This window comes from Ailuropoda melanoleuca, chromosome 11, assembly GCF_002007445.2.
Source record: "Ailuropoda melanoleuca isolate Jingjing chromosome 11, ASM200744v2, whole genome shotgun sequence".
NCBI classification, from domain to species: domain Eukaryota; kingdom Metazoa; phylum Chordata; class Mammalia; order Carnivora; family Ursidae; genus Ailuropoda; species Ailuropoda melanoleuca.
The window spans coordinates 4,849,482-4,863,505 of record NC_048228.1 but is presented as its reverse complement, the minus strand read 5'-3'; the positions used below and the strand labels follow the sequence as shown (position 1 = coordinate 4,863,505).

The 14,024-nt window shown below is 46.3% G+C and overlaps 1 protein-coding gene across 1 annotated transcript in view; it reads right to left on the bottom strand.

Annotated features, from left to right (window-relative positions):
- Positions 1-14,024, bottom strand: part of CAMTA1 (calmodulin binding transcription activator 1) — a 682,439-nt gene that overhangs the window by 566,733 nt on the left and 101,682 nt on the right. The window contains 1 exon segment of the mRNA XM_034671158.1: positions 7,281-7,348. Within this exon segment, the coding sequence (XP_034527049.1) occupies positions 7,281-7,348 (68 nt within the window).

Here is a 14,024-nt window from a genome sequence, read left to right as displayed (position 1 = left end):
GCTGCTAAGCACAGAGGGGCACACACTCCCCCCGTCCACCCACAGAAGGGACAGTGGCGAACACTTCCCAGGGGAACCAGGGTCGCAGGGACCCAGGCAGCCCCCTTCCCACACACAGGGCGTCCAGGAGAGGTGGCCTCTGCCGGCTCCCCCTGCTTTGTCTCCTCTGCCCTCCGTGATTCCGGATAATGAACTAGAATCTGGGACAGACCCATTTCGATATGGAGGCTAGGGATTTCCCCACCACTGTCGAGACACCAGATACTTTATCAGGATTCAGGTCACAGCTAATTCCCTGCCTCATTGGCAAAGGTCTCAAAACCACAGGACCCTGAGGCAGATGCCTTCCGGGAAGGTCCCCGGGCAGATGCGCCGACGGGGCTGCTCATGAGGCCTCAGGCAGCAGACGCCACACCTGCGAGCCCCCTCGCACTGCACTGCTCTTTGGTTAATGATGATAGTTTGCACTTCGTCAAGGATTCGCTCAATATATTAGGCAAATACTGAAACGGATGTAACATGACACATCGTTATGTTAATTTGATAGCAGGTCCCCAATTCAGCATAACGCAAAGGTCGCCACATTGAAATGACTGCTGACCCAGTTTATTTTTCTCTGCAGCTGCAAAGAACAGAGTCCTTGAAATCATGTAGGTATAAGGGCTAACCTCTCAAACTCCGTCCCCCAGCAGAACCCCCTACTCGCACGCACACATGTGTACACACATACGGCCAATCCCTGACCCCCCCACCCCACTCTGCCCAAGTGGACACAGAAAGAAGCCGTTACAGGAATCTTCTTGTTCATCATCGTCAAACACAAGTAACAGAACATTTACCATTTTTACCACTTCCAAGTGTGCGGTTCAGTGGCATTAAGTACATCGACAATGTGGCACACCTGTCACCACCATCCATTCCCAGAACTTTATCCTGTTCCCAGATGGAAATGCACCCCATGAAACACTCACTCCCCATCCCCATGCCCCAGCCCCTGGCTCCCACCCTTCTTCTGTCTCTGTGAGTCTGACTCCCCTAGGACCTCACAGAGTGGAGTCACATGGGATCTGTCCCCATGTGACAGGCACACCCCAGGGAGCAAGGGTCTGCCAGCTGCAGCCACGCTGACGGAACCATGCGTGGGAACCTCACTGCTGTTTACTTCTGCAAGGTCTTGAATCACCCAAGCAGGATCCCCACGTGACTTGTGCAATTCTATTGTGGTGTCTCAAGCAGCCTCCCTAGGAATAGGGGCTGTCCCACGGATCCGATGCCCTATGAGGGGTCAACAGGTCACCCCCATGGGCCACTTACAGAGGGCCTGGCAAAAGCAGCGCCGCTGCACGGGGACCGGCCTAGGGCCCAATCAGGCTGGCTTTCCGTAGGGAGCCCAGTGCCCACCCCCTGGCCCCACTCTGCCAGCCCGTGCTACTGCAGACCGCTGCTCTGCCCAAGTCTGCACACCACCCTGTGCCCCATCGAAGCTCCTCTGTACACTAGCCACTCAGAGACAAAAGAGACACTGTGACCTAAGGACAGGGGGCTCACCATGTCCCTGGGGAGGGAAGACTTCCATACTGATGGCAGCTAAACTGTCAAACAGCTGACGATACATCGAATGTCGGCTGCAGAAGCTGACAGCAAAGAGGGCTCACTACGGGTGGGTGCATTTGCAGGGGCTCCCAGAAAGAGCTGAGATTCGAAGGACAGGCAGACTGGGCTGGACATGGAGCATTCGAGATCTGAAGACAAAAGTAGGGGACACAGAAGATGTGTCTGGAGAGCAGGAAGCAGCCCCCTAACTTGTAGTAGGTGCTTTGAGGTGGGAATCAAAGGGAACTACTGAAGAAGATGGCTCAAGGCAGAAGAGCGACCTCGAACGTCACACCAGAGTGGGGCTTATCATGTAGGAAATCTCCGAGGGCTCAAGGGGAACAATGATGCCACAAAGGAGCACTGCAAGACAGCTGGTGCAGGGAGGGGGTCCGGCCCAGAGAGGGAAGTGCAACGGGAGCAGTTCCCCTAATCCACGCGCGACATAGTGGTACGGGTGACCTGGGGGACCGAGGATGCGGACTGCAGTCCAGAACATGGGCAGAAGCACTGCCTAACTCCATGCAGGGGACAAGAGTCCTGAGGGTTGGGGGGGAGGACATGGTAAGAAAGAGGAGAGGGCGGAGGACTCGGTGGCCACCCTCCCGCCCAGCCACCACCAGGAGTGCAAGAAGCAATGGACAAGGGGTCCAGAGAGACAAGAGAAGGACAGTGGCGTGTCTCTGGGAGTCACATGGGTCTTCTCGAAACTTGGGTCTCACTTTTCTTCTCTTTTCCTTCCAGACTCCCTCCCTACACTTGGCTGTTTTACTGCTTATTGACCAAGAAGCATTTAGTTCTCATTATAGGAAAATTCTATTACTAGACCTTTAGTGTTTCAGTGTTAGGTGCTATCTATATAAGTCTAATTAATTAATTAGATAATTAATAGCATCTTCCAGCCTCCTTCTAACCGGTGTACACAGGATTCCTGGGAAGGAAGTGCTTCCAATTCCATCTTGAGCTTTGCGTGTCCCCAGCTTCCAGGGAGGGCTGCACATTTCCCAAGGGAGGAGCGATGCATTATTGGGATTGTTAAACTTTGCAGCCCACCCCCCTGGACCCTGCTACACTCTGCATTCTGCACTATGGGGGAGGCTAAGTCTGGTGCAGGGGCAGCCCGGGAACGCACCTGACCAACGCACCTGAGCCGTGCTCACCAACACAGGGAAGCTTTGCCTGGTGCCTGGCTCTCCCGGGTGCCTCAGAAATCTTGGAGATGGGAGGGGGGCAGGGAATAGTGAAACTACGTATTGGGCCTCCTTTAAACCTCACACCCGCACAGCGGGACAACATAAAATTATGCTAAGATGATAAGCTTTGCAGTGAGATAACCCCAGGCCCAAGTTCCTGGTCTAACATCCGCTGTGCAATCTTGGACAGATCGCACACCCTCTCTGCATCTTGCTGCCTGGCAGAGCTGTTGAAAGGATTTCAGAGCACACCCCCAGGTCAATTAGCCAATCCTAGGGAGACACGTAAGACAGAAACAGAACGGAGCAAGCCCAGTCTCCTCCTCCATACACTCAGACATGTCTTCGGCCTCACTCTCGTTCACGCCACCAGCGCGCCCCGAGTGCAGCGTGTCCAGCACTGTTCAGGCACCAGCACACCAGCACCTCGTGGTATTGTCACTCTGGAGCAGAAGAGGTCGGACCATGAGTAAATGAATTAGACAATAAATAGGTGAAATACATCGTGTGTCCGGTGGAGGCAAGTGCTCCAGAGAAACATAAAACAAGAAAAAAAAAGAAAGGAGGTCTAGGGGCGCCTGGGTGGCACAGCGGTTAAGCGTCTGCCTTCGGCTCAGGGCGTGATCCCGGCGTTATGGGATCGAGCCCCACATCAGGCTCCTCTGCTATGAGCCTGCTTCTTCCTCTCCCACTCCCCCTGCTTGTGTTCCCTCTCTCACTGTCTGTCTCTATCTCTGTCAAATAAATAAATAAAATCTTTAAAAAAAAAAAAAAGAAAGGAGGTCTGGCTGCATGGGAGGGGTGTGGTTTTAAGTAGTGTGTTCAGGAAAGACCTCGCAGAGAAAGTGACACCAAATCAAGGCCAGAAGGAGGAGCTGGAAGAGTAATCTAGACCAAGGGAGGAGGCTCTTAATTCCAAGACTCCGAATTCACCTGGTGGGATGGGGAGTGTGGAGTTCCCTAGGGCCTCCAAATGGTATTATTATAGTGCTGAGCACACAGCAAGTGCCAAATAAAGACATCCTGAAGGGTGATTTTTCAAACTGCCATTTCCAGAAGGTCCCAGGTGCTGATAATACAATACAGGCTGTTTAAACATTCAACACTCAACCCTGTGACGGTGCCGCCGCCGAGGCCCCAGCCCTGGGAGCCTCCTTGTAGCACACCTCATTACAAAACAGGTGAGCGGGGCTCCCGGGACCCTCTCTGTAATTAGGGCAGTATCCGAGCAAGGGCTATATTTATAACCCCAGCCATCAGCAAGCCACCGAGACAGGGAGTGGGTCCCTGTGCAGCTCCTATACCAACATCTATATGGGAACTGATTACAACAATTAATTTAGTAGGGATTCCTCCACACAAACAATGTATCATTTTATTAGGAAACTCTATAAATGTCAGTGGTGCAATTCATTTTTATTAATTTTCTAAGATGAAATTAGCAGGGGCGGTGGTGGTGGCATGCCGAAGTTGCATTGCCTTCTCGTTCAGCGGAGTATTGGTGTCATTAATTCCTTAGTACCAGGAGGCCGGTTTGTATGAACTCAGCAGTTAACTGCACCAATTAATTTCAATACTAGGGATGGGGGGGGGACCCAAACTCAACTCAACAACTAATTTAGGAAGGTCCTTGAACAACCACAGCAACTTTTCCTCCTCCTGGGACGAGAAGCTTTCAAGTGTAAACATGGAGTGGATATTATAATACTAATAGAAAACGTTCTGTCTTCACCCTCTGCCTTGAGGAAAGAAATCTGTCTTTCCAAAGCCTAGAGAGATTCTGGCAGATGTCCCCTGAAGTTGCAGCCTCCAGTGGGCCCGGGGACGGTCCCTCGCAGACAAGAGGAATGGGGACGTGCATCCCCACCGAGCCTCACAGCATGCAAAGAAAGCCAGACCACAAATACGGTCTCACTGGACCCTCAGAGTGGCCCAGTGAGGACAGAGGCATGGACTCCATTTCATACATGAAGGAGAACAGAGGGGCTTTTAATGAGGGGCTAAAAATGACTTTCCAAAAGTCAAAAAGTGATTGAGGGACAGGGTCAGGCCTCAAACCTGGATTTGTCAAAATCTGATTCCCACCTCCCCTGTCAGCTGCACGCATGCCCCTTGTGCCTCGAGATGGGAAGCCTCCTGGCTCTATTTATACTCCAGAAAGTCAAGTGAGTCAGGCATGACCATGAGTGACAATCACTTCTCAACTGAAACCCAAACTCTGAAGGCGGAAACACGAGGCAAAATCCCCGCTTGAAATGTCCCACTGATCTGCAGTCAGAGGGCATTCTGAGGCACAGCACGTGTCTGCGTATCTGAAATCAGATGTCTGGCCCGGGACGCGTTCCAGAGAAGCTCCCTCTCCGGCTAAAGAGAAGCTCTTTCCTTCCACTTAGATTCAAGGAGTGTTTCGCTGAGTAGTGAAGGGCGCACAGAGAAGCTGCAGGCTGCTCGAGATGAGAGCACTGTTTGGAGTGGGGGAATAGTGCAGAGACAGAAGTCGGACAGACTTCCCCCCCCAACCCCCCACAGAAAAACCAGGGCAGCGGTTCTCAAAGTGAGGTCCCAGACTGGCTGCGTGCCATCACGTGGGCACCTGTTAGAAATAACAGGTGCCCAGGCCCCACACCAGGACCGCTGAATCGGAGACTCTGGGGATGGGGTCCCAGCACGTGTATTTTAGCAAGCCGTCCAGCTGATCCTGGTGCCTGCTCAAGTTTGGGAACGTCTGCCCTGGAAGAAGACGCCCTCAGAAGAAAGGAGAGCTGAGTGTGTGAGGCTTTCCACAGCTGGGGACACAGCTGTGCTCACCAAACAGCAGCCTGAGCCACCATTCGCTCATCCATTCCACCCCCGCCCATGCTCCACAGAAGAAAGTCATTCCTGGCCCCGTTCTTATTGGGCTTGGCCACAGGAATGGCTTTTGCTAATGGATTTGTGAGCCGGTGCGACATGGGGTACCACGTCCCGCAGGGATCCTCATTACGCCTACACGGATTGCCTTAGGCTTTTACGCCCCTGCCAGGCTCCATGACATACGTCCCAGACTGTGTGTGCTCTGTCAGCCCAGGTCCTAGAACAAAAAGACACATGGAGCAGTCCTAAACCCAACCAAAGCCACAGTGAACCCACAGACCCGAGAGCAGGGGGAAAAAGTCTGCTGTTCCAAGTCACTAAGTTTGGAGATTGTTTCTCAGAAAGCATGATCCCAGCAGAAGCTGACTAATGCAAACCACTTGATTTTATAGCAAAGGAAATCACTGCCCCAGAAGGCTGAGGAGTTGAGAACATCCTGCAGAGGGATTTGGGCTGAAGGGTAAAAAAATCAGCAGCAACCTCTAACCCCGCCTGTGGAGATGTGAATCTCAGAACTAACCTTTCTCCTCAATATTCTCCAACCTCCTCCAAAATGGACATTTTTGTCCTCGTCTAAATGATGCTAACCAGTAAAAACTGAAGCCTAGTAGTTTAAAGTACCACCCAGAATGAGTAAACATGCTAGAGGATAAGACCCCCTCTCCTCCATGGCTCAGAAAGGGTAGAGGTCAAGGAACTGGCCAAGGGGGCAGAGGACACACCCCCCACCCCTTCCCCTGGTCTTGGTTAACATACCTGGAGAATTTGGTGCTTCTGCCCCAAGGGAGACAGACTGAGCCTTCTGCCTCTGAAGCCACACCCACCACCCCGTCACCGTTCGAGCTGCACACCGGCTGACCCGCATCACACTGACAAGTGCCTGGCCCTGTCACCACTAATGGAAAGGTGGTGCCCATCACTGACCATGGATTTCCAAAGCACTAAACTGTAACATACCAAAAATGAAAACAGAGGGCAGGGGAGGAGAGAAGAGGCTGCCTTTTAAATGCACCCTAAGCCCAACTCCACCGTTGTTCACACAGCACTACCCTCCTTGCAGCAGAACACAAGGAGGCAGCGTCTTCTCCGAGTCCCCGGCCCCGAGTCGCGAGGGAAGGGCCGGGACTGTGGTGGTAGCAGTTTCAAGCGCACTCACTGCATAATAAACCGCAATCTTAGCCCCTGCTTCTGATTTGGGAGATCTTCTCACCACCACGAAAATTAACTCAACTTCCAGTTTGTAAAGCATGTTGAGATGAACTGGACAGTTCAGGTAGTCTCCCGTTTAAAGAGTGAGTTTCTAGAGAACACTGGTGGCAGGTGGGCACTTTCCCAGAATAGACCTCCCCTGATGTTCCCACCTGCCGAGGTTTTCAAAGCAGCCGGCTGGGGGACCCAGTGTCAAGCCATCCCGTTAAAAGTCCCAATTCATGTAATGGCAGCTGGGCTGTATTTTAAGCTGCCTGATTTTGTTCACGGCCACGGTCTTAGGTCAACTAACGAGGCCTCAGTGTCGCACGCTATCAAACGCAACATGGTATGTTCGACTTGCCCATGAACAGACTGGCCAAACCAGGTAATCAATGAAAATCAATCCATTTACCGTACATAGTTGAAAAGCTGCAAGATCTGGGACATTACCTTGTCTTAGGGGATGTGGTTAGCCATTCTTCGTGTTTTTCAAATGTTATTAAATAAGCTGCAATTTCCTGAAACAGAAGAATAAAAAAATGATAACAACAATTAGCTCACGTCGGCTCCTGAGAGGTCAGAAAGTTCTGTTGCTTCCCAGCAGCCACCTCCCTGGTGAGGCTGGACCCCCATCTCTGCTGGCAAATGCTAGACTTGGAGGGTGCTTCTATTTTGATTTTGCTAAGCCCTTTCCATTCACCCTGCCTNATAGTACTGGAAAGTGTCATACGTTTTTTGTTTTTGTTTGTGGTTTTAAACTAATAATGAGGTTTTGGAAATATTTGCGTATCTAACCATGACATGAAAACAAAGGGGGCCAAGTCGCGTTCTCCCCCTGCCCTGTCCTCTCTTCTTCACCCCAATCCCCCACAAGTCCACCTTGTCCTGGCCTCCTGAGTAGTCTCTGCTGATGACTGTTTCTCATGATGCCAAAAACAAGCACCACTGAATGTGGTTTCTGAATTTGCTGTTTCCTTTGAGCGACTCTGAATCTAAGTGGATAAGATCTTACAAAATATGGGGTTGATGGGGACAGAGAATGATAAAAATAGCTCTTCTGAGAAAACATTTTGAAATCCGGAGCACAGCACATTGTCCGATTTGGTTTACACTACAATCACAATCTGAGAATTTAAGGGGCAGAGGTTTCCAGGAACATCCCAGGCAGGTCCCTGTGTCTTGCAGTGAGAGAGAAGGCCTGGCAACACCTGCAAGGTGGGGCTGGTGAGGTCTCTGATGGAGATCAGGGCTTGGCAAACCACAGCCGAGTCCACAGGAGGAGCCGGGTGTCAGTCATAGGAGTTGAAGTCCATTCCGGTGAAAGTGGCTTTTTTTTTAAAAAGTGAGAAACATGGACCCATTGGTTTATTCGCTCTAATTTGGTGGCACAGGAAGTGGTGAACAGTAGCTGATGAGGTCCCTTCTGTCGTGGTTAGTCTAGAGAGTCTCTAATTTGGAGTCTCTTCGGAAATACACAATCATCTGGTGTTAGTCCATGCTCTCCTTATTCTTGTTCGTTTGGGCTTTTGTCGAGGACGGAGTTGGGAATTTTAGTCAGCACAGTGTTCGTGATTTGGACAGACAGAAATCCCCCTCAGTAGTGCTGACACGTTTGGAAGTACTGATCTGTTGAAGTGAGCTTGCCTCCTTTCTTTTTTACCTGTCACCCAGTGTTGCAGTCAGCGTTTCTCAGAACGCTTCACCATTGGGTATATTCGTAATGAACAATTGCCAGTGCCCCAGCTCCTGTCTCCATTGCACAACCAAGAGAAAAATTCCTTGTGAAGTATTTTCCCAGTTAGAGTTCTGTGATGTGAATGTCAAGGGAGGGATTTTCCACCTTGCTTTGGGATCGGTGTCCATCTGGTCCAGTGTGTCATTCAGAGTCCTTGTTTCCTTGTTGATCCTCTGCCAAATGATCTCTCCATTGCAGTGAGTGGGGTGTTAAAGTCCCCNCTCCATTGCAGTGAGTGGGGTATTAAAGTCCCCCAGTATTATTGTATTATTTTCAATGTGTTTCTTTAATTTTGTTACTAATTAGCTCAGATTAATTGGTGCTCCTGTGTTAGGGGCATAAGTATTACATTATGCAATGCTCACAATGATTAGTTACCACCTGTCATCTGTAAAGTTATTATAGTATTATCGACTATATTCCCTACATTGTATGCTTCCTCCCCGTGACTTATTTATTTCATAACTGGAAGTCTGTACCTCTTAATCCCCTTCACCTATTTTGTCCATCCCCTCCACACCTCTCCCCTCTGGCAACCATCAGTATGTTCTCTGTATTTGAGTATGTTTCTGATTTTCTGTTTGTTTTTTCATTGGTTTTGTTTTTTTAGATTCCATATGGAAGTGTAATCATACAGTAGTTGTCTCTTTCTGACTTATTTCACCTAGCATAGTAACCTCTAGGTCTATCCATGTTGTTGTAAATGGTAAGATTTCATTCTCTTTTAGGCTGAGTAATATTCTATTGTGTATATATATATACCACTTCTTTTTCATTCATCTATTGATGGACACTTAGGTTGTTTCCATATCTTGACTATTATAAATAGTGCTGCAATAAACACAGGGGTGCCTATATCTTTTCTAATCAGTCTTTTCATTTTCCTCAGGTAAACACCCAGAAGTGGAATTGCTGGATCGTAGGGTACTTCTATTTTTAACTTTTTAAGGAACTTCCATACCACTTTCCACAATGGCTGCACCAATTTTCATCCCCACCAACGGTGCAGGAAGGTTCTCTTCTCTCCATATCCTCGCCAACATTTGTCATTTCTTTTCTTTTTGAACTAGCCGTTCCGACTGGTGTGAGGTGGTATCTGTTGCAGTTTTGATTTGCATTTCCTGATGCTGAGTGATGATGAGGATCATTTCATTTGACTGTTGGCCACGGGTATATTTTCTCTGAAAAAGTCTACTCAGGTCTTCTGCCCATTTCATGATCAGACTGATTCTATTCATTTTAAATGTACAATTCAATGAATGTTAACAAATATATTATGTATCTATCACCACATTTAAGATATAAAATGTTTCCAGCACCATGAAAATTTCCCTCATACCCCTTTTCAGTCAATCTCATCATACCTCCAGCCTCAAGCACCCATTGATCTGCTTTCTCTCCTTGCAGATTATTTTTGTCTGCTCTAGAATTTTATGTAAGTGAAACCATACAGTATGTATTCTTTTCGTGTCTGGCTTCTTTCACTTGAGATAATGTTTCTTAGATTGATTCATGCCGTTGCGTCGTAATCCATTCCCTTTCATTGCAAAGTATTATTTCATTGTAAAGATTTGTTACAATTTGTCTATTCATCCAAATGTTGACAGATATTTGTGTTGTCCAGTTGTGAGCTTTATGAATAAAAATTCATAAGGAATTAATATTCATTCACAAGTCTTTGGGTGGGCGTGTACTTTCATATCTCTTTGGTAAAAACCTAGGGCGTGGAATCACTTGGTCATTTGATAAGTATGTGTTTAACTTTATATGAAACTGCCAAACTGTTTTCCAAAGTGGTTGCACTGTTTTATTTCCATCAGGAATGTTTATGAATTAAAGTTGCTCCACATCTTTGTCAACACTTGGCACTATCACGCTTCTCTATTTCAGCCATTGTAGTGTGTATATAACTATCTCATTGCAGTTTCAATTTGCTTTTCCCTAATAAAAAATGATATATAACATTTTTTCATGTGCTTATTGACCATTTATATATTTTCTTTAATAAAGTCTGTTTTAATTTTTACCCAATTTTTAGTAGGGTTGTCTGTCTTTTTATTGCTGAATTATAATAGTTCATTTTGTATTTTGGATATGAATCCTTCATAACGTTTATACATGATGAGATTATGAGTGTTTTCTTCCCATCTCTGGCCTACTTTTTAATTTTCTTAAAGATATATTTCAAAGAGCAGAAGTTTTGTTGTTGTTTTATGTTTTGAGAGAGAGAGAGAGGGCGCAAGGGGGTGGGCGGAGGGAGAGTGGGGAGAGAGAATCTTAAGCAGGCTCCACACCCAGCATGGAGCCCAACGTGGGGCTTGATCTCACAACCCTGAGACCATGACCTGACCCAAAATCAAGAATCTGACACTCAACCAACTGAGCCACCCAGGCACCCCAAAGAGCAGAAGTTTTTAATTTTAGGTTAAATTCAATTTATCATTTTTTTCTTTTCTTGCTTAATTAAATCTGTGTCGACTCCAAGTTCTCTGCTTTCTCTTGTGAATGTCTAGACTGTATTTAGTGTAATTATCAAATTGGTTGAGTTTAAATTTACAGTCATACTATTTGTTTTCTAATTGTTCTATTTGTTCTTTGTTCCCTTTCCCTCTTTTTTTTTCCCCCTTGGCCTTCTGTTGGAGTAACTGACTTTTTTTTATTTTTAGTATTCCATTTATCTCCACTACTGACTTACTAGGTTTGCCTCTGTTTCATTTGTGGTTGCGCTAAGATTTACATTTTGCCTCTTTAACTTAACTGAATCTACCTTTAAATAATACTAGACCCATCGTGTGTATTGCAAAGACTTAAACAGTATACTTCCACTTTATCTCTTCTCTCATTCCTGGTATTGTCTATTGTCATATACTTTACTTCTAGATATGTTCTAGACCCCCAATGCAGTGATTCAAACAATTGATTATCTCTTAAAGAAATAAAAAATGAAGGAAAATATCTTGTATTTACCTACACATTTACCATCTTTAGCACTCCTCATTGTTTTGTATAGCTCCAAGTTTTCATCTGGTGTCATCCTTCACATGAACCTCCTTTAACATTTTTATAGTACAGGTCTCCAAGCTACAAATTTTCTGATGTGTGTGTGTGCCTATTGGAAAACATCTTTACTTCACTTTCTTTTTTTTTTTTTAAGGATAATTTCACTGAATATGGAATTCTCAGCTGTCAGCACGTAAGAGATTTTACTCCACTGTCTTCTGGCTTGCATGGTTTCTAATGTGAAATCTGCATAAATTCTTATCTTTGTCTCTTGTAATGTGTCTTCCCTCCACCCCCCTGCCAACCCTGCCTCTGGCTGACTTTCTTATCATTGATTTGAAGCAATTTGATTAGGGTGCGCCTTGCTGTGGTTTCCTTTGTATTTATCTTGCTTGGGGTGTGTGGAGCTTCTTGGATCACTACGTTGATAATTTTCATCACATTTGGAAAACCGTCAGCCATTATATCTTTAAATAAAGAGTGTTAGGCTTTGCTCTGGCAGGCATTTGAGTTACTTGCAGAATAATCTGATCCTCTTAAGACTTAATCTTTGTAAAGATGGATCTACAGTACCGCTTACTCTGGAAATGTTTTGCCCTACTATTATTTTTTTTCCTCCTGTACTACATGTCCCATTTGTCCAATCTGGTTGGTCAGAATTTTAATACCTCCCAGTCCTGTATTTCTCGGGACTTTTCACCTTACAGCCCTAGGTGCTTTTAGACCAACCTTGGCAAATTTCAACAGCTCAATATCCAGTAGATATTTCCAGAGGACCTAGGAAGATTTCTGGAGCACTTTCTCCACAAGGCTTTCTACTCTCTGACATTTTGCCTTCTGATGTCCGCCCATCTCAATCTTCCCAAATTCTGATATCTGTCTCTTCAACTCAGCAAGATGACTGTACTCTGCTTGGGGTAACCTCCCTGAAATCAAACTTGAAATGCCTCCAAGCAGAATACCAAGTGGTTGTCAGACTCACAACATCCACTTGGGAACCAAAATCCTACCCTGACTATCGCATAACATCTGACAATATTATTCACATGTTTTGTCCGGTTTTATATTGTTGATGGCAAGAGGACAAATCTGGTCCCAGTTATTCCATCATGGACAGCAGCAAAAGTCTTGCCATGAATTTTTAGATTTTTAGGTTTTGTTTTATTCTTTGAGAGGTCAGCAAACTGATGAATAAAGAACATAGCCAGGGTTAAAACTTTGAGGGTACCATTGTTGCCTCAGAGAGAAGTTATCCTGAGGTCTATGGGGATCCAGGCTTTCTCCAATATCAAACAGTGGGAGGAAGAGATAACGTCCAGGGACAAGTGAGTACTGATTCTGCTTTAACAATACCCACCCTTCACTTCTACCCTTGGATGAAGATGTAGACTTGCTGATCTGACAGGTTCAGTTCAAGAATCAGAAGAGCCTAAAAGAGCACAGATTGTTGTTATAAGTCCTTCCAGATTAGTGATATAAACCTGAATAGAAAACAGAAGCAGTGTTGCAAGAATTTGGCTTCTTTTTCAACCTTGGCAGGATTCTATCTGCACAGAAAGTGTCACTGACAGTCACACACTGCCAACTCCCATTAAGAACTAGGGACAAGGGACAAGCCATGTAAAAATATCCTGCATCTGCTGGTCTTTGTGTACCCACCTCCCTTTAAGATAAATTCTGAATCCCTAGCTATGAAAATCAGGAATTCATATCAGGGTGTGTTTGTGTGTGTAGGTGTGTGTCTGTTCTCTTCTTACCAATAGATAACCCCACCCACAATGATAAATCTACCTCTGCTCTAACATTAACCAATAGAGCCCTTTGGAAATGGGTCTCAAATCATTCAAAGAGGTCAGAAAAGGATTTGAAGGTAGCAACGATGGTTCTGGTGCATATAGGGACAGCATAGAGGCGGGCATTTTGACTTCCTCTTGGCCCTTCCTGCCTCCATGTAAAGCATAGCCACTTAACTCTGAACAACTAAATTTCCTTGCAGAACAAACACTAACACTCATCCCAACCCCTCCCCCACCCCAAATCCAATAAAACTAATAAAAAGAGAAGCAAGCCATCTTAAAATTAACACATCCAAGATACAAGCAGAAACCATTGATCAAAACCAACTATCTTCCCTCACAGCTGACAGTTCCAGAGCAGCCCTAACACCCCATAATGGAATCCCATTATCTACAAAGGAAACTCGCTCCAGAAGAGAGCCACAAACAAAGAGAGAATCAAAGGAGGCAGGCAAAGGGGGAGACTCCAGCGCTTGCCTCTACGCCCAGAGGAGGGGTACCACACTCAAGCTGAGAGAGCCATTAGAACTGCAGCAAGGAGGAGGTACTTGCCATAAGTTACAGAACTGAGAATGAAATTAAGGAAGAGTCCAGTGGGGAAGAAAGGCTTGAGAACCTACTTCTTTCCATCTGTGCAAAAGCAAAACAAGCTCATTTCATGTA